Genomic DNA, 26,425 nt, shown 5'->3' on the forward strand with positions numbered 1-26,425 from the left:
CAGCCCCGCATTTCATTTCAGGGATTCGAGCAGACACAGGTCAAGTCGCTCAGCATGTTTATCAAAAGGAAACGCTGGCAAAGCGGGCCCAGAATGGGCTCTGCCCGGGGGTGGAGGGGAGGCTCCCGTCCGGACTGATCCCAAATTCTGCCATTCGGGCTCCAGACCAACAGTGCGAGCCATCAGCTGTCACTCCTTCTGAACCACTGAGAAAGACAAGACCCGTCCGATCGGCACCAGCCACTCATGGGCCTGTCCAATCTGGGGATGTCCGTGGACGCCACTGCGCTTCCCACACTTGGGGACAGTTCCCACTTCCCCCTTACACAGGTGTCCTCCGGCTGGGCCCCGCGTCACACACACATGCCACCGCTGGCCGCTGGCCTGGTCAAGCAGAGAGGCTTGGTGAGCAGGATGAAGAGCCACTGTGGGAGGGCCTGCCCCGCTCTGGCCGCCAGGAGCCGGAAGGCCCTGGGAAGCACGGGAGGGGGTGGCTGTCCATCCTCCCGAAGGTTCAGTGCAGTTCACAGACGGCAATGCTGAATGCCTCGTGCGGGCCGGCCTTCCGTCTCACACCTGCACTCATCCCCGCTTCCGCGTCAGAGAACAGACGGCCCTGTCGTTGCCGACGGTGCAGTCACCATCTTCACTCCTCAAGGACCTGGGACTTCTGCTGGGCGTGGTCCCATCGTTTAGTCAGCCGCCTAAAGCTGTGTGTGGTGGGAATGACTGCGAAAGCTGGGTTGGAGAGATCTCATACGTGTGTGGGGGCTCCGATCCACGACGGTATTATGGGGTAGTCATCAATAAGCTAGAGCAACGCGGCCGTCTGTCGAGACCCAGTTACCAGGGTAGTCGTCTTCTCCCGGGTGGGAACACTGTCCATGGCTTTTCAAGAAACAGTGATGTTGGGCCAGCAGCACCTGGCGGGGAAGGGACCCCTGTTCATTATTTGTCCCTCGGATCAGAGCCAGCAGGGCACCGGGGCACTGACGCCAGCATGGAGGGCACTGGCTCCAGGACCCTTCAGGGTTCTGACCAGGTGTGTCATCCAGCAGAAGACGTGGGACTTCTGTGTACCTGCACCTACAGCTGTCAGGAGAATCTCAGGAGCTTCCCCCTGGAAAAGACACATTGAAAACCCAAAAGACTCTGGGGAGGAGAAAGAGATTCACCAGAGGATTGTAGTCAGAAGGGCAGAAAACGTTCCCTGAGGCCTAACATCTCCGTTTGGACACAGGAATGCCAGTTTTTCAACTGAGAAATCATTGTAAAAGCAAGGATTCTCAGTGAAAACGGGCAAATACAAAATACCACTTTAAGGGCTCATAGCACAGAATTGTCAAATGCAGCCTTCAGAGAGAAGAAAGCAAGCATTTCCGGTTGGACTCTGCACCAGATGTGTTCTGTGTTCACGTGGGTTTGCATGTCTGTCAACGTTCAGTCTGTTTTTCTCACTTGTTTACTCCCACCCACCCCTACATAACAGAAGCTAGTTTTTATTCTTTTTAAATTTCTCACTATTGTTCCTACAATAGTTAAGGATTTATGCCATGGTTCCCGCAATGTTCCAGGGCTTGGTTGACACAACGTGCACATAGCAAATACATTTCCTGGTTCACTGAAATTTGTTACTTTTTTGACTGGAATTTACAGAACGTAATTTAAGGATTTATATTAGTAAGAACACATTTTCCTCCTCAGTTGCATATCAGGATATCACTTTTTAAAATCATTTTGATAAATTTTTAAGCCATAATGGAATTTATAATCTAGAAAACTTCTCTTTAAAAGATTGTAAATCACACCTCTTCTACCCTGAAAAATTGTTTTTGCTTTGGCAACACATGTGTAAGGTATAAACAATAAAAGCTACCTTATAAAATACCATCAAGGTACCTTTATAATGATATAAAAACCACTAGCAACCTACGTCATTTTCATTGTTACTGGTGTCCAGGGATTAATTATGTGCACAGTGCAGGTTGCTTAATAAAACACAAAGCGTTTTCCCGGCTTCAGAGCTGCCTGGGATCCTGGACAGGTGGAAGCTTTGCACCGCACTCCGTGCAGCGGGCCTCGGCGGGGCGTGGGTACCTGTGCGCGGTAAGAGCAAACTGTGGCAGTCCCCTTTGAGAGCAAGACTGCCCGGTGGCACCGACTCGTGCTCTGGGGACGCTTAACTCAGTCCCGGACTTGAAAGGAGCGCAGAACCGGCCTTCTGGTGTTTCTGGGACGTGCTGGGGCAGCGTGTGGGGTGAATAAACGGAGTTATTCTCACGTCTTTCATATGCAGGAGGCTGTTTATTTACAAATGAATGCAGAGGCCACCCTAAAGTCAGAAGCCTGCGCTTTTTCAGACACAGAAGTCGCATTTGCCCTTCCAGTATTCTAGGTGTTGTCTGGAAAATGCGAGGGCACGGGTTTAAAGGAACCCAGGGGGAAGTCTACTCGTGGATCACCCTGCAACGTGGCTTCCCGTCCCGGTCATTATTTGGCATGCCCCCACATCTAGAGAAAACAGCTCCTGTTGTCCCCCACCCCGGAACCCCCCACCCCCGGGCGCGCTGTGGCGTGCCTGCCCGGCTGCTCGGCGCCCTCAGTGGCTGCTCCGAGCCCCTTTGCAGGCAGATTCAGGCGCGCACTCATGCATGCCGGTGGCTGCGTGTCTGCGTGTCTGGGAGCCGCGGTGGCGCTGACGGCGCTGACAGCGGGTCAGGCCCTGTCGGGCTGTCTTCTTGGGGCCCTGCCTGCCGCCCGCCCAGCGACCCCTCTGTGCCCTCTGGATGACAACACTCCCCTTTCAGCCTCTCCAAGGGTCAGCCAGATAACCCGTCCCAAGAGGCCTTATCTTTGTCCTTCCTCCCCTGCTGTCCCCTGAGAAGGGACAGAACCCGAAGGGCCCACAAAAGAAAGCCGGGTGCGGGGGGTGAGGAGGAGCCTGTGTGGGAGAGGGGGCTTCAGGCCATTGTCCACGAGGTCCTCTGTGCCCACTGAGCCCGCCGGCCTGCCCTGCCCTCCTGCTGCCCACACCCTTGTCCCCATCATTCATTCGCACTTCACACCAGGTCTTGGATCTGTCAGGATGACAAACAGGACGATTTCCTGGAAATGACAAACGACCTGCTCAGGGGACCTCAGCCGTCCCCAGCGGTGAGGAGACCCTGCAGGGCTCAGCTGTCCCGCCCACCCCGCGGCCTGCGTGGCTCCCCCACACCCATGTGCAGGATTCCGACACTGCACCTGACATTCCCTGATCCGCACTGGGCAGGGTCCCTCCCAGGGCAGCCCTTGGTGTCCAGGCCTTGCATGCCGGGAGGGGCATTGAGCATGTGCCCAGCCTGGTGACAGGTCAGCCCTCAGCCCTCAGCTCCCGCGTGTGACCTATGACCAGAGCTCTCAGTGCCGTGTGTGACCACAGCGGGGGTGGGGGGTGGGAGGGGGAGAAGGGCTTGAGGGGCGGCAGGAGAAGAGGGCCTCCCTCACTCCCATTACCATGGACACAGCCCAATGCTCCCTCTGCTCTCTGGGCTGGTATTAGAATCCGCAAACAGGGGGGCTTAAAACAACAGAAATGTATTCCTTCAGTTTTGGATGCCGGAAGTCCAAGATCAAGGGGTCAGCAGGGTTGGTTCCCTCCAAGGCTCCAGGCGAGGGTCCCATCCAGACCTCTGCTGGTGGCGGGTGGTTCCCTGCAGTCCTGGGTGATTCTTGGCTCACTGCAGACTGCCTCTGTCTCACATGGCTTCCAGATTCTCTGGATAAGGACACGAGTCACATTGACCTTAGGGCCTCCTCTAATCCACTGGGGCCTAACTGGAACTTGATTATGTCTGCTAAAACCCCATTTCCAAGTAAGGTCACAGTCACAGGCTTCACGTGGACATGAGTTTGGAGGTCACTGTTGAACCCAGCCAACTTGCCTGAAGCCCTGCCAAGCCCTTGAGGCCCTGAGCTCAGCTCATGCTCAGCCTCAGGCCCTCCTCTCCACACCCCACGTGGGCACCACCTCCTGCCCCTCCTACGGCCTCAGCAGGGTGGGTGCACTTCACCCCTGCTGAGGCCTTGGGAGGGGCAGGAGGTGGTGCCCATGGGGTGGGCTGCACTTAGCTCATCCCCAGGCTTCAGTCTGGACACAATCCAGAACTGTGTGACCTCTCAGGGTTCATGTGCTACGATCCTGGAGCCCCTCAGGGGGTTGTACACGCTGCGGCAGGAGTCGGCACCAGGTCTGTGTCTCCTGCTCCACCTTTCGCACCGAGGAGGCAACTCCCACCATCCCATGAGACGCGTCCCCCGCACACCCGCCGGCCTCCCCACGGGCCCTCATCCACACAGGGTTGTCTAGTCCTAAACAGTGTTTCTTTCCAATGACCTGCAGGAAGACAGGCGCTAAGTGCACCCCTGATGTCATTCTGTACCAGCCGGTTTGGGTGGCAGAGAAGACATGGAGCAAGGACAATGGTTCAACAAGGAACCAAGTGAACGTCTTGTTGCCACATTAGAGAGAGTAAGGGCGATCATGTATTAATTAAAGAGGAGACTAAACAGGACAAACCTTTTGAACGGGAGACATAACATTTAAGTGTAAAATCAACATGGTGGGGGAAAGGTCGCAGAACATCAAGTGAGGCTTAACACTCATGCCTCCCATCTTCGTATCGATCAATATTACATTTTTCCAGGCTAAAATGCAACAGCAGAGTTATGGCTGACCTTTCCCTCACCCTCTGCCCTGTACACAATCACAGCCAAAGAACAAATGACTTTATAAGCCACAGAATTTTTCTGATGCAAACCCCCTGTGAGCTGAAATCTTCCTCAAAATCTATTTCATTTGAAAATAGGAAGAGGGAGTTTTCCCTCTAATCAGACATGGGAGAACGCCATCCCCTTGAAAAGGAAGTCACCACCTAAAAATGGTCTGTCATCGCCACCAGTGGCACAGACAGGACGGCTGCACTATCCGTCCTAAAACCTGACCAGGCAGTTCTACGAAGCCAGCCGCCATCACGCACACGAGTGTCCCACGCACGCCAATGTCACACTCACGTGAGTGTCACACGCAAGCTCCCTGCCTTTGTGAGTGGGGTCATCAGCCAGCACCACGGTTACCACAGGTAATCAGATCACACCTTTTCCATCTGAGAAACTGTTTAGGTCACTGTTCAAAATACTACCTATGAGCCGAGAGGAAGGCCCCACCGGGGGAGGAAAATCTGACGCCTTCAGGATGGCACCACTCATGGGCTGAAGGGAAGTCTCCAAACCAAACCAGATTCGATTCAGACAGATTTGGCTTCAAACCCTGAAAGGACTTTGACAGTCCCGTGTTAGATGACTCCGGGACCCAGGGACCTCCTTATTTCATCAGCGTACTCGCACACGTTGGTTCTAAGTTCTGAGTCCTGGGTCCATGGTTCGCTCGGCCAGGCTCTCTGTCTTCAGGCTGCTGTCCCCAAAGCCTCCTTGGTAAGACGACAAGGACACGAATCATGAGAATTGATTTTAACAGTCTTTGTGAGTCACAATAAAATAAAAATAATTTCCCTGATATGAAAAAGACTTGGATTTCTATAGATCTTATGAGTGACAACTAATGCAACATAGAAACTGGCTGTGTGACAGGCTGGTGTCCTACGCCTTTGGCTCCTGTGGGTGAATTTGAAAGGGCACCCCTTACTTCCAGGGGACAGAGCGCTCAGGCCCATGTACGGATGGGCAGAGAGTCCCTGCCTGCATGGAAGCCCCCGGGCTGGAGCAAAGGGCACAACCAAACGCCTTGGCACTCCTGGGCCTCTGTCACCCTGGGGTCTGGGCCCAGTCTCTCCATGGGAAAGTGAAATGCAGGCTGTGAGCCCAGGAGGTGAAGGGCAGTGCCTAGGTGCAGGCCTGAGTGCGTGACCCTCTGATAAAGCAGGACAGCGAGTGGGAGACATGGGTCCACAGAGTAACAGCATGAAGTGACCACATAAGATGGAGCGTGAGTGACGGGGCGGCCAATCGCCCAAGCGAGGGAGGGGTGGTCACCAAGGTTCGGTGGGATGGAGTCTTGATAGCTAGCGCCTTTGTGTCAGGTAGGCTACTCGTTCCGGGCTGGACGCTTGGCTTTAGCAAGAAGCATGGACCTCTCTCCATCCATAATTAACTCGTGGGTGCAATGGGCTCTGGGCTCTAAGTCACTATGTGGAATCTGGTGCAATAACTGTGAGTCTGAAAAAAACACCCCTAGTTTTTTGTTTCTTGCAAATGATCATTACAGGACAAATTCCGCTTCGTTTAGCTAAGCCAGGTGTGAACCTCGTGAACGTACCATTTCTTTCAGGTCTTGAGGGTTGAGCGACGTTGCACACAACAGCTCCTGGGACATCCGCCATCGTCCCTGCGTCCCGCGGGCTGAGGCGAGCCCCTCAGGCTTCTCCAGAATGGCTCGCGGAGAAGCTGAGCAATCATACGCTTTGTTAATTATGTAGATGTTACAGCCCACCAAACCACCACGTGAACCCGGGGTCACGCTGCACGGAAATGGTCCTCAGGGGTCACCTGACATCCGCCGATGCCATGAGCCTGGGTCGAAAGTTGATGAAGAGCCAGCTCCTGCCCCGGAGACCCCACCGGGAAGCACAACCCCCAAAGCCACATGGGCAAGGGCAGGGGGCCTGCGCAGGGCACAGCAGGGGGCACAGTGGGACCTGCCGGGGCACAGCAGGGACAGAGCACCCCAGAGGGGACCCACAGAAGGCCCAGGAGGCAGAGACCCGGCCTTTGGGACAGGGAAGAGCTGCGGCGTGCGGACAACCAGAAGCGCAGTGTGCCAGCTGTGCAGCCTGGGGCCCAGAGGGGGCCCCTCTGTGCAGACAGGAGGGCTTTTCACACGGCAGAATCGTAGGATGGCATCTGTCACCTGCTGCCCTGAGGACAGGATGAAAAGCCCTAAAACAGGACGTGCAGGGTTAGGGGTGGCGAGGGGCTCACAGTCCTCAAAAGTGCTGGCTTTTGTGGGGTGCCTGTTTTTAGGGTAAGAAACGGGGTTATCAGGTCCTTGGCCATCAAAGCCTACCTGGCTCAGCAGGTTATCGAAGTCCGTGGAGCAAATAGTATTAGTGTGAAGACCAAATTTCTGTGGGACCAGGCCATGGAAATGGCCAGCCGGGAAATTGTGACTCACTTGTGTGGGGTCTTTAATGACAAAAAGTCTCCACAGGTTTGTCTTCTTAGAACTTCACAGCTTATTTCACCCACTGGTTAAAGAAAACAATTTGTAAGTAAAAGGAGAAAACTTTAAATTGACTGTTTCTTTTTTCTTTTTTCTTCTTCTTTTGGTTAAAAGTAAAATTGAATCCTAGAAATCCAAATTATGAATATAAAAATACAAGGAAATGACGACAGTGTCTCTGGCACAGCATTTTATTTATATAAAATCGGAATTTAGTTGATAAATATTTTTGTTCAAGCCAAAAAAAAATCTTCAGAATTTTTTCTGAATCCTAAAATTCGATGGATTAGAAAAGAACAAATTGTTCTATTTACAAACTAAATGGGTCTCACAAATAATTATGTTTGCCAAGAAAATGTGCCTTAAAAAAAATAAAGGTCTGGTATGTCATGATTTTCCTTCTTTTAAGCAAAAAAAATTCACATGAAAGATGATGATTGGGTTTGTGAGGCAGTTTATGCGGAAGTCCCACTCCTGGTCTTTAGGATGCAGGCAGGACCTCCTGTGACTAAGGTGTGAATGACAGAGGCCACCAGAGCACGAAGGGGCCCTGTAAGCGTCCCAGTGCCCACCATTCGCTCTCAGCAGCCAGCCAGAATCAGGAGCTTTGTTCACAATTATGGGACATTGAAGGGATGCTAAAGTCTAACACTGATCAGACGTGACTAAATTCCCACAAAGCTGCCACATTAGGGTCTGAGGAGAAGGCCAGCACACATTTCATAGTTGGGATTGAAGGAAAAAAGAAAAACACACAAATAAACAGAATTCCTATTAATGGCTGCATTCTATTTTTAGATGTGACATTTCACCTTGGGTGATGTAAACGGTGAGATTTCATGACACAAAGGTTTCATCTTGATTTTCTGCAGGACATGTCATGACACTGGAGCGCCTGTCCCAGCACCTTCCAGGCCTGCCGATGCAATCGAGCCATCCCCTCGTAGTCTGCAGCCACAGTGGCCTAGAGAAGGACAGAGGGATGGGGCCCAGGGAGCAGACCTCTTTATGTCCCTCCCCTTTCCTTGTAAGCGGGTCTGCAAATAATTTCTCATGTTGGAAAAGACGCAGCTCACGACTTGATTAGACTCCCAACGGCCAATTTCCCCCAGACCCCGAGATGGGGTCTGACTCTCAACAACCTCCCCTCCCCCCACCCCCAACCCAAAGGTGTCCCCACTGTCCCATTGAGCCGCCTCCTGTCCAGCCAGGACTGTTTGGGGACTCTGTAAGCCTGATTTACGTTCTATTTATTCACAAACCCAAGTGCCTGCCTGGCTGGATTTACTTTCCTCTTTTGATAACATTATAGAATCTAAGAAAACAGATTGTGCACCCTTATTTTTAATGATCTAATGAAATCTCATTTTTAATCACCTGAACAAAAAGGTTTCCAGTGCATCAGATTGCCTCTCAAGGCCTGAAGAGGTATTAACGGGCTCCAGAACCAATTACCTACACTTCCTTTTTACTTATTGCAAATGTGACCTTTTGTTAGAATTTGATTGCGCGTTTCCTGCTGTGAAGTAAGTAACCATCCAGCGTTGCTCTGCAGAGCTCCCCCATCAGGGCTGCTGTTCATTTTAATTCCTCTGATGGCTGCAGGACAAGTAAGTGTCTGGGACCCGGTGCCATAATGAGAGGAACCCAGGGCCGTGTGGCCCTTCCAGTGACAAACCCAACACCCATGACATGAGTGGAGAACACCATCTGCCATCTGCCTGGAGAAAAGCACGACCATGTTCTGCATGGGGCTCCAGAACCATGGGACCACTGCACAGATTTCGCTGGGGCTGAGGCGGGAGCAAGGGTGATGGACAGAGGAGAAACGGAGTCCGGGCCTAAGGGCACCCAGGTGGCAGCGACCTGAGAGGCTTACAGGACCCGAGTATGGATGGATGGAGCCCGTGGGGTCGGGCCAATCCTGAGGAACAGAGGATCCCAGAACAGGACGGGTGTCATGCAGGGTGTCATGCGCGGTCTCTGGTCTGGCTCCCCACATAAGAGTGCAGGACATGGTGAAGCCAAAAAGGAACACCCACGGAGCCATAGGTAGAGGAGTCATACCACTCTATTCCCGCTGGCGGCTGGGCCAGAGACACAGGAAGCAGGAGCGATAGGATCTGCAACCCGCAGTCCGCTTCTCTGCCAACTGACCTCACTTGTTAACTGCAACCCACCGTGCTGACTGCAATCCGCCTTCTGCAATCTGCAATCCATAATCAGCGCTTGCTAGCTTAGCCACGGGCAGTTATATCAGTGGCTAATGGCTAACCGGTAACAGCTGACGGCCAACTAGTCACAGCTGATGGCCATCTGCTACCCAAGACACCACCTTTCCACGTGAGGCCGAGAGCCTGGAAACTGCTCTCCCGGCTCTGTTCCCACAATGAGCTATGTGTCCCCTTCCTGCCTAGAGCCATTTCCTGATTTCCTGGATGTGCTAAGGCTCTTGGGTTCATGGGCGTCCTTTCCTAGTGTCATGCAGGGGACCCTGCTCACTGCGCCACTTGTCGTGCAGTGTCTCAACTCCCACTCCCCGCCCAAGAACGCAGGACACGGTAAGGCCAAAAAGGAACACCCACGGAGCCATAGGTAGGGAAGTCAAACCAATATATTCTCGGGGCCGGCCGGGTGGCGCAGGCGGTTAGAGCTCCATGCTCCTAACTCCGAAGGCTGCCGGTTCGATTCCCACATGGGCCAGTGGGCTCTCAACAACCAAAAAAAAAAAAAAAAAAAAAAAACCAATATATTCTCGCTGGCGGCTGGGCTGGAGACACAGGAAGCAGGATCTACATAATCTGCCTAACAGCAGTCCGCGCTTGCCAGCCACCATCTTCTTGCTAGCCCCCATTCCCTTCTGCTAGCGTAGCCACAGCAGTTATATTAGTGGCCAGTGGCTTACGGGTTACAGCTGACGGCCAACTAGCCACAGCTGCTGGCCATCTGATCACAGTTGATGGCCATTTACTACCCGAGCCAGCACCTTTCTATGTGAGGCCGAGAGCCTGGAAACTACTTTTGGGGGCTTTGTCCCCACACCTAGCTGTTCCCAAGAGTGCACAGAGGGGAGGGGGAAGTCATGTGAGGAGGTGGGCTGGTGGGTCTGGGTAGGGTCAGCTCCTAGGGAGAATACTGGAGACCAGGAGGGACCATGGGGCTGGTGAGGGAAGCTTCCTGATCCCACCCACACCATCGCAGCCTGGCCCGGGCACCGACAGGTGGGCAGCAGCAGGGCGGGTGGGGAAGGGCCTGCGGGAGACAGAGGGCAGGACTGACCAGCCTGCCTGTGGCTACTTAGCGAGCCGTCTGTCCCCATCATGTCCTCAGATGGCCAAGCAGAAGAAAGTGGGAAAGGGCCTCCCCATCTGGGAACCAGGCTCTGAGCGTGGGCCAGGAGCTGGAGGCTCCTGAATCTCGAGAGGCTGGGCCGAGCCACGGGCTGCACTGCCAGGGCTCCCGGTTACCAGCTGCCCAGGGCTAGCAGCACAGGTGAAGCCACTTTAACAGCACACGTTTGCTGTCTCTCATCCTGGAGGCTGGTGGTCCTGAGGGCTGGCTCCTCCTGCAGCCTCTCTCCTGGGCGTGTGAGCAGGTTCTCCCTGGGTCGTCACATGGTCGTCCTCTGTGTGTCTGGGTCTCATCTCCCCTTCTCATGAGGACACCAATCTTACTGGATTAGGACCCACACTGATGACCTCATTTAGCTTTAGTTACCTTTATAAACAGCCCGTCTCCAAACACAGTAACATTCAGAGGTGCTGGGGTCAGGACTTCAACTACATAAATTTGGGAAACACAGTTCCTCCCTAACAGATGCCACTGGCCACCACTGTCTGGCCCACTGCAAACACCCTGAGGAGGTACCGCCTCCTGTCAGATCCTGTAACTATGAAAGAGAAGCACAACTCTGAAGGATAAAACCTCGTGTGAATCTTAGAATCTTAGAAATGGACACGTGAGGGTCACTGAGCACTCCAGCCCCCACTTCTACCCTCAGGGTCTCAGGTGCATCAGAACAGCCCCCGGGGTGGGCCGTGCTGTGGGTGTTGACGGCCTCCACACATGGTCCCCCTCGGCCCCGGCTCTGGAACCCAGATGCTGGACGGCCTGAGCTGCCCCCTGGGCGCAGGGTCAGGTTGCCGTCAGGAAGCACAAAGCGGGCTGCCCCCAGGGCAGCTGCCTTTCCCTGAACTGGGGGGTCGCCGAGGGTGCCTCACTCTTCTCTCTAAGTCCGGCTTTTTACCCATGCAAATGAGTCCCAGGGGCCCTCAGAGCAGGGTCTGGCCCCCACACCCTGCTTCAAGGACCCCCCAGAAGTCCTTTGCAGCCAGCACAATGAGGGGGGCAGAGGGACATGGACGGGCAGGCCTCTGCTGCCCCCTCCTGTGCAGTCATGCCCAGGAGGGGTGGGAGCCAGGACGAGGGTCCCCCTGGGCCTCTGCCTGCCCCACGCTTCGTTCAGGTGTTGCCCGGCTTCATTGCATCCAGCCCTCACAGCAGGTCCTGCGTGGGAGGGCGCCGCCTCTCCCGTGGTCAGCCTGCCGCACGCCCTGGACCCGGGCTCTGAGTGTTTTGTCACCGTGGTTGGCAGGGTTGGTGCTGCTCAGGCTCGCACACGCCTCCTTAAGTCTAGTCACTGACCTCTTGGCTCGGTTCTCACACGCTGTCGAGCCCGTGGCTTGAACATGAACAGGGCGGGTGGGGGCTCACGCAGAGAAGAGCTAATCCACGCTAGGTGGGATCTGAACTATTTACTCTAAACCGGGACAGGTGACACCGATCTCTCGCTTGAGTTTGCTCTTAGGGATATACTTTAAGCATTTGTAACCAGGGCTTTAGAAGATTGTAATTTTTTTTTTCTTTTTACAGAAATCACTGATTTGGCCGGTACAGTTTGGTTAGCCTCTCAGAGCAGCAGGTGCCTTGTAAGGGAAAGGAGGAGAAGACAGTGACAAAGGTCCCCTTTAGACGTCTTGTCCCGAGCCACACTGACCAGGATACATGAAACCCCACTGCTTCCTTCAGAGGGAGACCTGCCGACAGTCACAGCTGGGCTGCAGCTTGTGACCGCTCTAGGAGAAACCATTTCAGTCAACGTCCCGAGAGGAACCGAGACCAGAATCTGCAGGAATCAGCTTTCGGGACAGGAGGGCAGGGTGCCCACCACACTTCTGGAGACATGCCCTTAGCAGGAAGCCAGTCTGGCAGCCTGGAGACTCAGGAGGACCCCAAGTAAGGGGACAGAGAGAGATGGGCAGCCGGCACCCAGAGACAGGACGTCCATGTGGTCAGTCCCGGTCAGCGGGGTCAGAGTGAGCATAGGGACAGGCCACGTCGCTGACAGAGGAGCAGAAGGCACAGCCAAAGGGCCAATGACACTCATGCTCAGGGCACATGTCCCTTAGGAAACAGGCCAGTGACAATGAAAGGCTGTGAGCTCCCACTTACCCTCAGGCAGTTTCCTAAGGAAGCAGGAGACCCTGAGCCATAGCTGCAGGCGGAGGGGCTTCTGGGGGGATGAGGTGAAAGGCAAGCCCAGGCAGATCTCTCTGGGTCAGAAGCCGAGGCTGGGGGGCAGCAGAGAGGGAGGGGCCTGGCAGGGGCCTGGACAGGGCCTGTGGTCTGCAGCCCTTCGCTGACCACTTGCTTCTGTGTTCCAGCTAGTGACCCCAACGAGTACCCCAGCGCCACACCTACCAGCCCTCTTCCCCTCTCCCAGGACACAGTGAGGCCCCAGCCACCGCAGCATTGGGAGAGAAGCATTTCCGGGATTTTCAGCGAGACAAGGGAGTGGGTTTTACCCAGGAGAGCTTTTCCGGGAGGTTTCCCCATGGAAGCCCTGGGGCCGTGGGGCTGAGCCCTCAGCCGCCTGGTCTCCCGCAGAGAACACGCGCCAGGTACCTGCTGACACAGCAGACAACCATTGGGAATCAGCCCCCTCGCGGTCGGTCGCGCTGCCTCCAGAGCTCACAATGGCCATTCGCGCTGCAGAACAAGTCGGCTCATTAACGAAGCCACCATAACTCAGCCTGAGCACGCAGAAGGCGCGGCGCACCCACACTTTACAATGCAACTAAATCAGCAGGGGCATCAGTGCAGGCAGGGCCTGTCTGGGGGAGAGGACAGCGCCGGGCCTCGCATCACCGCCCACAGCCCATGAGCGGTGAGACAGAAACCTGTTCAAGAAGCGCGGCGCCCACACCACGGCTGTGCTGGACGGTTAACTCCTTCCAACGTGAGAGGATGTGAAGAAGTGAGAGGAGGAGCGGGTGGCCCTCGAGGGTTACAGCCACGAGTCGTCATCTGGACGGGGAAAGGCCGCTTCCTGCGAGGTGAGGCTCCGAACAGGAGGGGTGGCAGGGACCCAAACACAGGGTCCTGGTCCCCAGTGCCTCCTTCAGCTCTCTCAACTCAGGCCACATGCTTCAGAGACGTTCTCGTTGGCCAAAGCAGCAGACTGTCTGCACCCGGAGAGATGGGACTGTACCTGCAAGCCTGGGTCCCTCCTGCTGCCCTGGGGACAGCCTCGCCCACCCCTTCCAAGCCTGGACAGGAATGCAGGAGCAGCTGTGTCCAGATGCCCTTTCCGGCAGCCCAGGAGCCAGGCTCTCTTAGCTGTCCCTGCGATGGTGAGGGCACCATCCTGTCTGCCCTCAGACCCTCACACACCCCCATCCTGCACTATCTGGGGTGGAGCTGCCCTGGCCAGTGCTTTGCTGCTGGGCGACAGGGAGAGAGACGGGCTATTTCCCCCTCTCCCTGTCTGGGGCGTCAGCTCCTCCCAGGCTGCAGCTTCTCCCATAGGGGCCCAGGGTGGCGGGTGGGCCTGGGCGGAGCACGTGCCGCCTCCTTGTCCGGTCTCAGCCCTCCCACCACCATCTGCGATCAGTTCCTCGTCTTGCATGTCTCCCTTTGGAATCTCAGGGTGGGTTGGATTTTCACTGGACTCTGAGTGGGACACCAGCTGAGTGATGGCCTCCTCCTGCCAACGGCCTGACCAAGCTGCCAACACAGGGGGAGAATTTCAATTCGGAGAGGAGCAGACACTGGTGCAGGTAGGCTGGCCTCAGGAGCTCGTGACGTAGGGCGCAGACCTTGGATTAGCCAACAGCCAGCAGGGCACCCAGATCTGGGCAGGGCCGCCTGGAGGACGCCCGCTGAGCCCCGCCCATTGCTACCCAAACATGGCCCCAGGCTACTGTAGTGGGAGTGTTTGTCACACAGCATTATGGTGCGGACCCAGGAATTGAGAGCTGATACACTATTTCAAAGGATGTTCTCCTTCACAGAAGATGCTGGCCCAGCCCACACTCAGCCGACAGGGCAGCAGGCTGCTCAGGGCGGGAAAGAGGCCGGGAGGCCGAGTGTCATGACACTGACTCTGGCCCTGCGGGGAAGTGCACTCCTGTGACCCTTCCGTTGCACTTCAAGGGGACTTCGCTTATTAATTCCCACAGGAGGTGTTGTTGATGAAGGCAGGTACTGGCCACAGTAAATAGAGTGTGCCCAGGCCAAGCAGAGTCACCCAGGACCAGGACCAGACCTATGAAATCGCAGCAAAGTGCTTTTGGGGACATAAATTAGAAGCTTTATGATCATTACATTTACGTTAAGTAAATGACCGCATGGCGAAGTGCTAACCAAATAACCACGTTAGTGAGAATGTGGGGACGTACTGGAAGGTGATGGCTGAAGGTGCTGGCCAAACACAGGCTTAGAGAGCATGACGGCTGTCCTCTGGTTTGTAGGTGGACAGCGAGTGGATGTGTCCTTTGATTCTGTCACGTACGGAGACCTTATCAATGTGCTTCGTGTGAACACAGTGAAACCCCACCATCACCCTGAGTTCAGAGGACGGACTGGCGTTCTCCTGTGAGGAGGGCACGGCGTGCCCGGGTGTCACTGCACACTTGCTTTCAGAGAGCATGTGCTCTCCTGGGTAACACGCTGTTTTGGTCACTACGGCCAGGTGCTCCTCTAAGCACTGAGTAGGTGTTAATTCATTCAGGTAACTGGGAAAGAGAGTCCTTGTAAATGCACAAAACAATCAGGGACTTCAAGGATTCGGAGTTTTGCTTGTTTTTGTTTTTTTAGGGCTTGAGTGGCAATTTAAATGACATGAGGTCTTTTCTCAAAGACTTTTCTCCTTCTGATCTTGAGTGCTTTGCTTCATCTTCTCCTGGCCTCACTGCTATGCCAGAGTAAGTTTCCAGACTGCTTCACTTTCTGAGCCACAGTAAGGAGATGTGAGCTGACATCGCAGCTCCCCTGAGGGCAGCCACCTTCTGAGGGTATGATGGTGGGTAACGCGCCCGTTTTCAAGAGGCTGGATCCTCCCAGGGCATTGAAATGAACACTTGTCCATCATGCGCTCTCTGGGGAGCAGAGCAGTGCTTCAGGTACCAATGGTGACAGCAAATGCCCGGCCCTGTGGGGCCCCAGCCGCTGTTGGCCCCATGGCTTCTGGCACCTTCCGTGGTGTATCACCAACTACTGGCCCCTAGGGCCAGGCCCCACGGGCTCTGGGACCCTCAGAAGCCGCAGCCCTTCAGCCCCTGGCCTAGTGGTCAGCAAGGTCAGCCAGGAGCAGTGGTTTCCAGAGAGATTTCTGGAACATTTCTGGAGGAAGCTTGCTGTCATGGGGCTGGCAGCTCAGGTTGCAAAGGTGTTTTTAGTGTCAGCCGAGGAAGGTGATGCAAATTACAAAATCCTTGTTCGGAGACCATTGAGGGTGTGTGTGAATATGGCATGTATACATGTGTGTGCTGTGTGTGTGCACACTGTGTGTGTGTGTGTGTGTGTGTGTGTGTGTGTGTGTGGCTGCTGTGTGGTGTGTGTAACACAGAGGGAGAGTAACAGGGAGAAATTTTAAATCAGCCCTCAAGCTGATTGTTTGATACTAGTGATCTTCAGTGCCATTTACCATATTTACACTCTGGCTGTTCATGTATGAGCCCTCCACACACTCAGGCAAACGAGGCCCCCAGAACTCACCATGCTGCGTGGGGCACATGGGGGTATGCTGGCCGCAGAAAGGGCACTGCTGAGACTGACGCCGGGAGATGACTCCAGCCAGCAGCTCAGGGACAGCCCGCCATGCCAGCTGGGCGTTGGAAATCTGTCCCCATGCCTCTGGACACATGGGGGATTCCTTGGGTACTGCAGCTCCCTCATCTGTAAAGTGAAGACACTCCTACAGTTATGCAAGTTCTTTATAAAAGCCACACTTGCTATGAGCCTGAGAAAACACAGATAATAAGAATGATAAAGGACATTGTTTGGGATTTTTAAGGTCAGTGACTATGATGGGAAGTGTTGACTTCATTTGTTTTTTGTGGAACTCAAGTAAAATAAAACATTATGAATTAGCCCTCAGATCTGCTGAACAGCACAGCTGAGATAAGCATTTTGTGAGGTCAGTTAGTAACGTCTGTGCAGTGCATGAAGCCTGGGTACACGAAGGCAGAGGCTCCTGCCCCACCCTCCACAGCCTCTCCTCTCTTTATAGAGCATTTCCTCGAATTGCACAGGAGCCCTCCCCTCACAGAGGAGGCAAAAAACATAGTCTCCCATCTGTCAGAGACTCCAGAGGGCAGGACCAGGATTAGAGGCTGCTTCTTCATTTAAATCAAAACACATCACCCAAACTCAGGAGCCTGGGGCCCAAGTTTCTCAGATGTTTGTTTGTGGAATGACTTGTCTGATCTCTGCTCACCTCACTGACTGCAATCTCCATTGGGCAGGAGATGCCTCCCCAGTGTGTCAGGACCTTGTATCACAATCGGCGTTCTCCAGATATCTGGCCCTGTGTTGTTTACTCGTGTCACTGTGTTGTTTGATCAATACACGCCCATGGAAACCGACCAAGGATAATGCCCACCATCCTGCTTGGCTTCGTCTGAACATTGAGTTCAAGACTGGCACCACTGAAGATCACCAGTCTCAACAATATATTTTTAGTTTCATAAACAATAAAGGCAAAATGGAATGTAAAACACAGCTCTCCCACCAGCCCTTTAGCAGAGGAACTGTTTCTTCAAAAGATTCAGTGTGATTATTTCCGGTCAAGATGGTGAAGTAGATAAACACTGTGCTCACCTCCTCTCAGGACCACAACAATTACAACTAAACCACAGAACAACCATCACTGAGAATCACTTGAAGTCTAGCAGAACCAAAGCCCTACAACTGCAGACATACAGAAGCCACCTTGAGACTAGGGGTAGGGACAGAGACACAGAACAGGCTAGTCCCACACCAGCACATGACCATTAAAAATTAGAAGGTTATATCTCAGCTGCGGAGGTCCCCCCTGAGGAGTGAGAGGTCCCAGCCCCACACTAGGCTCCTCAGCCCAGAATTCCAGTGCCGGGGAGAGAAGTCCTCATAACTTCTGGCTGTAAAATCCAGCAGAGATTGTGACTGGGTGCGATGGAGGACAGCTAGTGTCCCAGGGCCCAAGCCCGGACTTACTCACTGATGGACTCACTTTCTCTGAGCTCCAGTGCTGGGGCAGCAGCTCGAAATGCTTCTTTGTTTTCCTTCGTTTTCCTTCAAAATAGAAAGAGAAACTGAGCTGTCTGGATGCAGGGCAAGAGCTGATGGAGCAGCTTTCCTCTGGATGTAGGAGCTGGTGAGAGCCATTGTTCCTTTGTTGAGCCCTCCCTCCCCCTGCGTACAGACGAAGGTGGGCATTATATCTGAGTTTCCATCAACCTGACTAACACAGTTCACCCCACCCTGGTGATTCCTGGAGACCCCACTCCACCCATCATTCAGGAACACTCAAGCCGCTTCCAGTGGTTTTTCCAAACAAATGGCCTGCCTTGGCTCATGCTGCAGACTTTCCCCAAATCTCTCAAAGGTTCACAAACCTCAAACAAGCAGCATCTGGCTCTGGCATGTCCCACACATACAGCTGAGCAGCCCTAAGCCTGGATCTAGCAACAGTTGGCCTCAGTTCACATTTGGCCTCTTGAGACAGTTCCAAGACCAGCGCAGGCAGTGGCCGTCTGCGGATTGCTTGTGGCACATGCCAGGTGGGGCCAGGCGGGGCACAGGCTGCAGCTGAACTTGGCCTGAGGTAAGGTCCCTCCCAGGAGGCCCCAGGCCTGGCATACCCAGTGGCAAGCTTCAGTCCAAGCCAGAACATCACCCAGCCACCTCCGAGGAAGACACGTCCAAAGGACAGACTGGACAGGCACCAGAGCTCTGTTACAGTGAATCCTGCTCTGTCAGGTCAGCCTTTGCACAATAGCTCCTATACTGTAGTCACAGCCTATCCTCAACCAATTGGCCTGAGGGTCAATCCCTCCCATTGACATGCAAACAGCAACCAAAGCTCAACTACAACAGGAGGGCATACACAACCCACACAAAGGACACTCCTGGAGCACCTGGCTTAGGTGACAAGGGAGACTGAGCCACTGAGCCCCACAGCACACCCACTACATAAGGCAACTGTACTAAGACCAGGAGATATAGCAACTCAACGTAATACATAGAAACAAACACAGGGAGGCAGCAAAAATGGGGAGACAAAGAAATATGTTCCAAATAAAAGAACAGAACAAAGCTCCAGAAAAAGAACTAAAGAAAATGGAGATAAGTGATCTACCAGATGCAGAGTTCCAAACACTGGTTATAAGAATGCTCTCAGGGAGAACTTCAAAAAAGAGATACGAAACATAAAAATGGAGATAGAAAAAAAAAAAGAACCATTCAGAAATAAAGTATATAATAATGGGAATGAAGACTATACAGGGAATCAATATAGATTAGGGGAAGCAGAGGACTGAATCAGTGATTTAAAAGATAAGATAGGATGAAACACCCAAACAGAACAGCGCAAAAAAAAAAAAAAAAGGGAAAAAAAAGAAAGAATATGAGGACAGTTCAAGGAGCTTATGAGACAACATCAATTATACCAACATTTGCCTTATAGGGGTACCAGAAGGAGAAGAAAGAGAACAAAGAACTGAAAACCTATTTGAAGAAATAATGACTGAAAACTTCCCTAACCTGGTGAAGGAAATAGACATTCAAGCCCAGGAAGTGTAGAGAATCCCAAACAAGATGAACCCAAACAGGCCCATACTAAGACACATCACAATTAAAATGCCAAAGTTTAAAAACAAAGAGAGAATCTTAAAAGCAGCAAAAGAAAAGAAGTTAGTTACCTACAAGGAAGCTTCCATAAGACCGTCAGCTGATTTCTCAACAATAATAGTCAATAATAAGAAATAACTATGAATAGTGCCAGGTGGGTACTAGTCAGGGAGATCACGTTTCAAATTATGTAAATGTCCAACCACTATGCTGTATACCTGAAATTAATAAAAAATAATATTGATCGTCTACCATAATTGAAAAATTAAAAAGGGGAGAAAGGTGAAGAGAAATAAGAGACCCAAATTTCCAGGTATAAAACAAGTAAGTCCTGGGGATGTAATGCACAGCATGGGGAAGACGGTCAACAATATCATGACAGCGTGGTGTGGGGTCAGATGGTTGCTGGACTTAGCACGATGATCACTTTTTTAGGCATAGAAATGTTGAATGACTATGGTGTACCCCTGAAACGTAATATTTATGTGAGCTATGTTTTAATAAAAATCTTGAAAAAAAAGATTCAGTGTGTCCAAGAAGACAAAGAAGGGGTTGTGGCCCCAGTGGGGTGCACTGCACAGACCCCATGATGGCTGCCAAGGACGACGGGTCACAGGGTGCCGGGATCACAGGACAGAGAGAAGCACGTCCAGGGCTGCCATACACTGCTGGGCAGGAGGTGGTGGCAGCTTGTGGCCCAGGTGCCAGACAGCACCTTCCCGTGGACACAATCACCGCACCTGGAAGGTGACCTTAGGCTGACACACACTGTTCAAAAGCACGGCTGTCCCAGAGTCAGTCCTCAGCACTCTGCTCCTGGCCGTGGCAGCTCTGTTCCAGCCAAACCCAAGACCTACATATAAAATCAGAGGGACACAATAATGTCACACGTCAAGGAAAGTAAGTAGATGTCGACTGCACTGCTATCTGACTCTGCCAAGGAGCCCCAAAGGGAAAAGCCAGAGCAGAGGCCCCAGGACACTAGGGGCAATGCCCTGCCCCGGCCACAGCTTTCCTCTGTGGCCTCACTCCTGGCGGTGACTCATTTCCCAACCTTTCACTGACTGCGCCAAGTTCCCTGAGTGTTTGGACCAAACCACCATCTGGAGATCGTGGGCCTACTTCTGACTCTGCTATTTCTGATTTCACAGTTGAGACAATCCAATCGCCCACCGTGTGACCTGACTCCCTCGGCCTCCCCACGTCCTGCTGCAGACGTGATGAGCAAAGGTCCTGTGGTCCTGCCCGTCTGCCCCTCGTCCACGCCCATCAGGCACTGGGATCAGCCCACAGACAATGTTATGCCCACAGCACCCTCAGAGGAGAGGTGTTTATGATCCACATGTTAGACCAGGAACTGGGACCCACAGACATGATGACCGTCACACTGGTCACCAGTAAGCCAAGCTCTGCCGTGGTGTTGCGTGTCGTCCAGGGCCCCAGTCAGAAGTTGAGGTGGCGCTCCTGGGCCAGCCTCCCTCCCTGGTGGGAGAGGTGGGTTTTAAGGCCATCTGGCCAGGAGCCATGTGTGCTCTGAGTGTTCCTGGAAAAGAAGCAGGCTGCACCACTGACTGCTGTGCTGCACACGGTTAGTGTGACAACAGCCATGGACAAGAAGGTGCCAGGATATGGGCTACATGCCCCCAGGCCTCCCCGGACGCAGCACGTCTTTCAAGGCTGCAAACAGGCTCTCTTCACTGGAGTCACTAAATTATGAAAATGCCAGAAATCCCCAAAGAGAGAGGTCCAATAATTACTGCAAAACAGGAGAAGGAATTGAATGTGCGTAAAAAAGCCCAGAACTTGAAGGCAGACGGCTGAGATAATTTTCAATATTGCATCTGCCCGGTGTCTGTCTTCCCTTTTTTATTTCCTAAGGTCTACACGGTGACATGACAGCCCCCACAGCAGACCAGCTACGTGGAGATTAAGTTGTTATAAGAGTTCTTAAGACCCCTAATTCATATTTTATAAGACTCTGTGCACTTGGAGAATGATCAACTGAAATTTAATTGGCTTAGACGTTATCATTTTAAATTTTAAATAACTGCACAAAAATGAAATTTAAAATCTCCCCGTGTCTAATATATTAGTACTATGATACTGATATTAGCCTCTGAGGAACCATTCAGCATGAGTAAGAGGGGCTGCCAGCGGGGTCCGGCCATCAGTCAGGCAGGGACGCCAGGGCTGTGCTGTCAGCTGACAGTCAGACCCCCTGACGACCCAGAGCACCAGTGGCTCCGTTTTATGAGAAATGCCGAAAGAAAACGCTGCCTAGCTATGCAAGTCAGGCGCAGGCAGGCCCATCCAGGAGGGTCCCCTCGCTGTGGGGGCCTCTGGCCAGGCCGACCTTCCCCAGGTAAGGAGGTGCTTCCTGAGAATCGGCCTGGGACATGCCCAATCTGCCGGAGGCCGTGTCCTCGTGGAACCCAGCACCCCTGTGGCCGTGGAGCCCTGTGGGCAGGGAGTAGCGGGGCCCAGTCTTCAGTCACCTCCTCTGCGCAGGCCTCCCCGTCGGTGACCCGGACTGGACGTGCTGCTCTGCTGGCCAAAGGAAACACCTCGGGTGGGAGGGGAGGCGGCAAGTACTGCCAGATGGCGGCCCGCAGGGTGTCCCATTGAGGGACACTTGGAGAAGGGGGCTGGGGGTGTGGGGGCGAGGGGGGCTAGGACTCCAGGCCTGCGTTGGGTCAAGGCCAGGGCCAGCCTCCTGCAGTGGCCTCCCGCTGTTCTCGGCTGCAATGGAGCTGCTGCGACTTGAGTCTCCCCAACCTGCCCTCCCTTTCCCGGGGCAGCTTTGAGCGGAAGCACTATTTCCACATGGCGTGGCCTCCCTGTCACAGATGCGTCGGGTGTCAGCGACCCGCGGGGACCCGGGCTCGGTTATGCACCACTGCCCTCTGGTGGATAGGCCGGGGCTGGCGGCGCCCACACTCAGACCCCGGCCCAGGTAGGCCGCGCGGGGCGCAGGCCAGGGCCAGGGAGCCGGTCCCTGCGCAGTGGGGCGTCCCCTGCGCCTGCCCTTCGGGCGACGATGGGTTTGTACTGCTCCGTCCCTACGTTATGTCAGAACCCCAGGTCAGACGTTCACAAAGCCGCTCTGGCTGTTGGGTGGAGGGGCGAATCTGGGGAGACCAGGAGAGACCCCAGAGGGCGGCCAGCGCCGCCCACAGCAGGTGTGGCCCTGTCACCGGAGCTGCTGGCGGGGGCGTCTCACCCAGTGTGAAGCGGAATGCTCCCCTCCCATCAGCCCTCGACGACTCTTCCCCCCACGGGCAGGCGCGCAGGCTGACCCTCTGGCGGCGTCCAGGTGCTCTCTGCATCCTCTCCAGAAACCGGCAGACCACACGTGTGCACTGCATTACGTTATCACAGTGAGATTAATGCGCGTTTCAGATAAGGCTCTCCAGGACTGGCACTGTCACGAGGCTGCCAGTGTGACGGACTGTCCCGGATAAAAGGCAAAACAGCTGCACCACGTGGGTCCAAGAAAGACCTGAAATTAATAATGAAAGTCAATTATAATTTTATACATACATATATGGTCACAAGAAGCCGAGACCAGCGTAAGGAATAGACAGTGGACCTGTAACGGCTGCCTGTGATGTCGCAGGGGGAGGGATGCGGGGGGTATCACTTTCTGAGGAGTGTAAATGTCTATTACATGGTTTTGTACACCTGAAACTAATACTAATAAAAAAGCTTTTCTCCTCCTGCGAAACCGCTCGAGTCCCAGAGGAGGCAGTTGTGTGTTTTGGTCTTCCCCACTTCTGGTCACAGAGTAAGAAGACATGAGGAGGGGCTCTCAGCGGAGATGGGGGAGGCAAGGTCTGCTCATCCCAGCCACCCAGCCCCGCACAGAAACGTCTGGGGTGGGGCCCAGGCCCCTCACCTCCACGCCCCCACGGCTATGCCTGGGTTTGGCCCGAGAGCAGCCCCGAGACTCAGCACTCCCAGTCCTTCCCACCCCTCCAGGGACCACCTGCCCCTCAAAGGAGCCCCCACTCCCACACCTCTTCCCACTCGGTGCCCTTCCTCTCTGTGTCTGCCCTGAAACAACTTGGGTGGCCTTTGTCCCCTTCTCCTGGACTCCAGGGCACCCCCTGCACCCCACCAAGTGGAGAGGTCCTGACAGGGACGGATTTCACCTCACAAGCTGGCCCCCCTGCACACCCAGCTTTCTCCTGTCCACGCTCATGCTTCCGTACCCCGTCCATTCATGGTCTGTAATGATGTCTGTACTCGATGCCCAAAGGAGAAATGAGCAGGAGTGTTGGGCGCGTTTCCCAATTCATTATCTGTCCCCAGTGGCTTCCCAGGCTTCAGGCATGGGCAACTGGGAGGACACGCCGCCCCTCCGGATGCTGCCCCCCAGGCTGCTCACATCCCAACGCTGCCCGCCACCCTCATTGCTGGCCCCTCCTGACGTCCAGAGTCTGGAAACCACAAGCGTCTGTGCCTGGACATACATGGAGAACGATGACGCTGCTGGCCAGTTAGCTCACCCCTGAAGGACGTGTCCTCTCCCTCTCCCCTCCTCAGCGTTATTATTGATTTCCTGGAGAAAACAGATTAGGTGGGGTAGAGATTCACTTTGCTAAAAGGCTTGCTATAAAAACGATCCTTTGGCAGGATCCATCGGTCGAGAACGCTCTCCTGCCACCTGTGCGTGTTTGTTACAATGCAGCCGTCACTGGACATCTGCAGACACATGCAGCCCCGTCTGAGCAGCCGCTACATGCGGGGACGCCCCTGATGGCTGTGTCCATGGCCCTGACCAGCTCAGAGCAGACACACTGTCTTCCTCTCAGCTGCCAGTACTTTCATAGGGACACTTGTGATTGGAGAATGTTGCTGGTCCCCCAGGATCTCCAGGAGCTGAGGCAAAGCCGCCCTCCCCTGGGAGGCCCGGGGCACAGGTAGCAGGTGCGGGGACGGAGGGAGAAGAGTGCCTGACTACCTGGACCGCGGTGCAGTCCGTTGCCAATGGCCCTGTGACTGCAGGCAGGCTTCCTGGGTGACCATGCACCTGGGACATCTCCCTTAGTGGGCACAGACTGGTGCATTTGAGGCTGGTCCTTTTTGATGCAATAATAATGCACTTCTTTGTAAAAGTCAAGTGGTTAAAATTTTCACTTCTATTTTCAGCGAACCCTGAAGAGGAAAGTGAGCCCACGTGGTCTGGGGGGCATAGGTCAGCGCTGAGAACAATCCTGCTGAGGTCCCAGGGGTCCCGACGGCCATGCCATTAATACAGGCTCCGGAGCTGCACCCGACCAGGCCTCCCCGTTTGCCCACCTGTACACCAGAAATAACATGGCCTGCAGGCTCGTGGGGACACAGTGGGGGACACCAAGTGCCTGCCGGCAGTCCCCAGGTCAGGGCCTCGCTGGACTCAGACATTGTCCCTCAGAGCTGCAGGATGGCACCACACCCCCGAGGTGGGACCACCTCTGGGGCAGAGCCCAGACGTGGCCGGGGGACCCCCGATCTCCTCTGCTGTGTCCCCTCCAGCTGAGGAAATAGCGCATTTGAATGCCCCCAGCCTAATGGGTTAATTTGCTTCCATTTGGCTTCAGAAATGTTATTTCATTTTTATGTCTCAAGATTAACTGGTAGGTGTAAACCACTTTCTTGTGCAAATTACTCAAGTTCTTGTGTCTATTCAGACTTTTTCAAGAGGAAGGCTCTGCACTTGTGTCCTGGCTCCCGGAGGGCAGCTGTGCCCCTGCACACACTGCAGAGTCCCAGAGGAGGCAGTGAGCTGTGACACTTCCTCTTGGCATCAGTCCCAGGTCAAGGCACCTGGTCTGAAGGGCCAGCCCGGGGCCGGAGCCCACCAGGCTGCACACCTGGTGAAGGTCCCCCGAACAGGCCCCGCCCTGAGTCTCCTGGGCAGTGGCCATGCAGTCCCAGCCTCTGTTTCACCCACTGCGGGAATGTGAATTTGGGGGAGGTCACGTGAAGACAGGGACACAGGGAGGCCATGCGAGCATGGAGGGAGACACTACAATGCTGTGTGCACGTGGGGAGCTGGAGGGAGGCCTGGAAGACGCTTCCTGTCTCCGGGGGACCGTGGCCCACGACCTCAGACCTCTGGCCCGTGTGGGGGTTCCTTTCTGCGAGAAGCGCCCAGCCCCAGGCATCGCACAGCCGGCCCTAGACTGCCTGGTGTCTAAACTACCAGCGTCTGTGGAACGGAGGAACTATGAACACTGTGAAACCAGTAACAGGCACAGTAGTCAGCCCAGGAGCCCTTACCCCGTGGCGGGCCCGCTGGCACCCCTGCATGACGAGACAGATGAGCGGTGGCCTTCAGGATGGCACTGAGCACAGGCTGTTCCCCGTCAGTGACCTCAGCACCTCACCACCTCGGTTCATGCTGTGACACCTGGGACTGTCACCAGTCTGTCCACACACCCGCAGAGTGGAGTGCCGGCAGCTGAGGGACTGCTCCTCCCCGTGGGGGCAAATCTGTGACATCATGTGAGCAGTCCCCTGACATCAGGCGCCCCACCCCCAAAGCCACAGAGCCTTGCTCCAGCCCCCCACAGCTCCCACTAACCAAGCACAAAGTGGGGGTGTGGAGGGGAGAGGCCTGGAGCCCTTCTTTTGTGGGAAAGTGCATTTTGATTTCCTAACAGTCTCAGGGAGCAGTGATGCTCAGAGGCGGAAGGCCAGAGCTCACCCCACCTGTGTGACGTCATGCCGGACCCCTGCAGAGGCTCAGAGGGGGGAGGCCGGGGCTCCGCTGCACGAAGGAAGCCCAGTCACAGCCACTGGATCTGACAGCCACCGCTGCCTGGCCACTTACTGCAGACACGGCGTCTGGACCTATCGTTCCTAAGGAGAGACTGAAGGACGGCGGTCTGGCGGTGGACGTGGGAGGCCACCGCGTGTGAACACAGCAGTGCCAGGTTTGGGAAATAACAGGAATTGAAACTGTCGCTGAAGGGATAATAGTAGCGTTTTCTTCCCATTTCTCTCACCTGCTGGGGTGGTCACATGGATTAAAGGACACGCTACAGAAGCTTCGGGCACGCGCCACGGGAGGGGGACCCTGCTTCAGTGTGTGTTTCTAAGCAACGCTTGTTT

General features: G+C 54.4%; 1 protein-coding gene across 2 annotated transcripts; it reads right to left on the reverse strand.

Annotated features, from left to right (window-relative positions):
* Positions 1 to 7,128: 7,128 nt before the first annotated feature.
* On the reverse strand, positions 7,129 to 26,417 carry LOC308499613 (uncharacterized protein). 2 transcript variants are annotated; one of them, XM_081053281.1, is made up of 6 exons: positions 26,320 to 26,417; positions 22,548 to 22,826; positions 17,709 to 17,770; positions 16,214 to 16,393; positions 8,029 to 8,180; positions 7,129 to 7,241 (listed from the first exon to the last, which is right to left on the reverse strand). In XM_081053281.1, exons 2-5 carry the CDS (start codon positions 22,690 to 22,692, stop codon positions 8,070 to 8,072), a joined length of 498 nt encoding a protein of 165 aa, XP_080909407.1. In that variant the 5' UTR covers positions 22,693 to 22,826; positions 26,320 to 26,417; the 3' UTR covers positions 7,129 to 7,241; positions 8,029 to 8,069. The 2 variants fall into 2 exon arrangements, with proteins under 2 accessions (XP_080909407.1, XP_080909408.1); XM_081053282.1 differs by lacking the exons at positions 7,129 to 7,241; positions 8,029 to 8,180; positions 26,320 to 26,417 and adding an exon at positions 13,548 to 13,680 and having other exon boundaries at positions 22,548 to 23,116.
* Positions 26,418 to 26,425: the final 8 nt, after the last annotated feature.

Source organism: Rhinolophus hipposideros (assembly GCF_964194185.1).
Source record: "Rhinolophus hipposideros genome assembly, chromosome: 7".
Taxonomy (NCBI): domain Eukaryota; kingdom Metazoa; phylum Chordata; class Mammalia; order Chiroptera; family Rhinolophidae; genus Rhinolophus; species Rhinolophus hipposideros.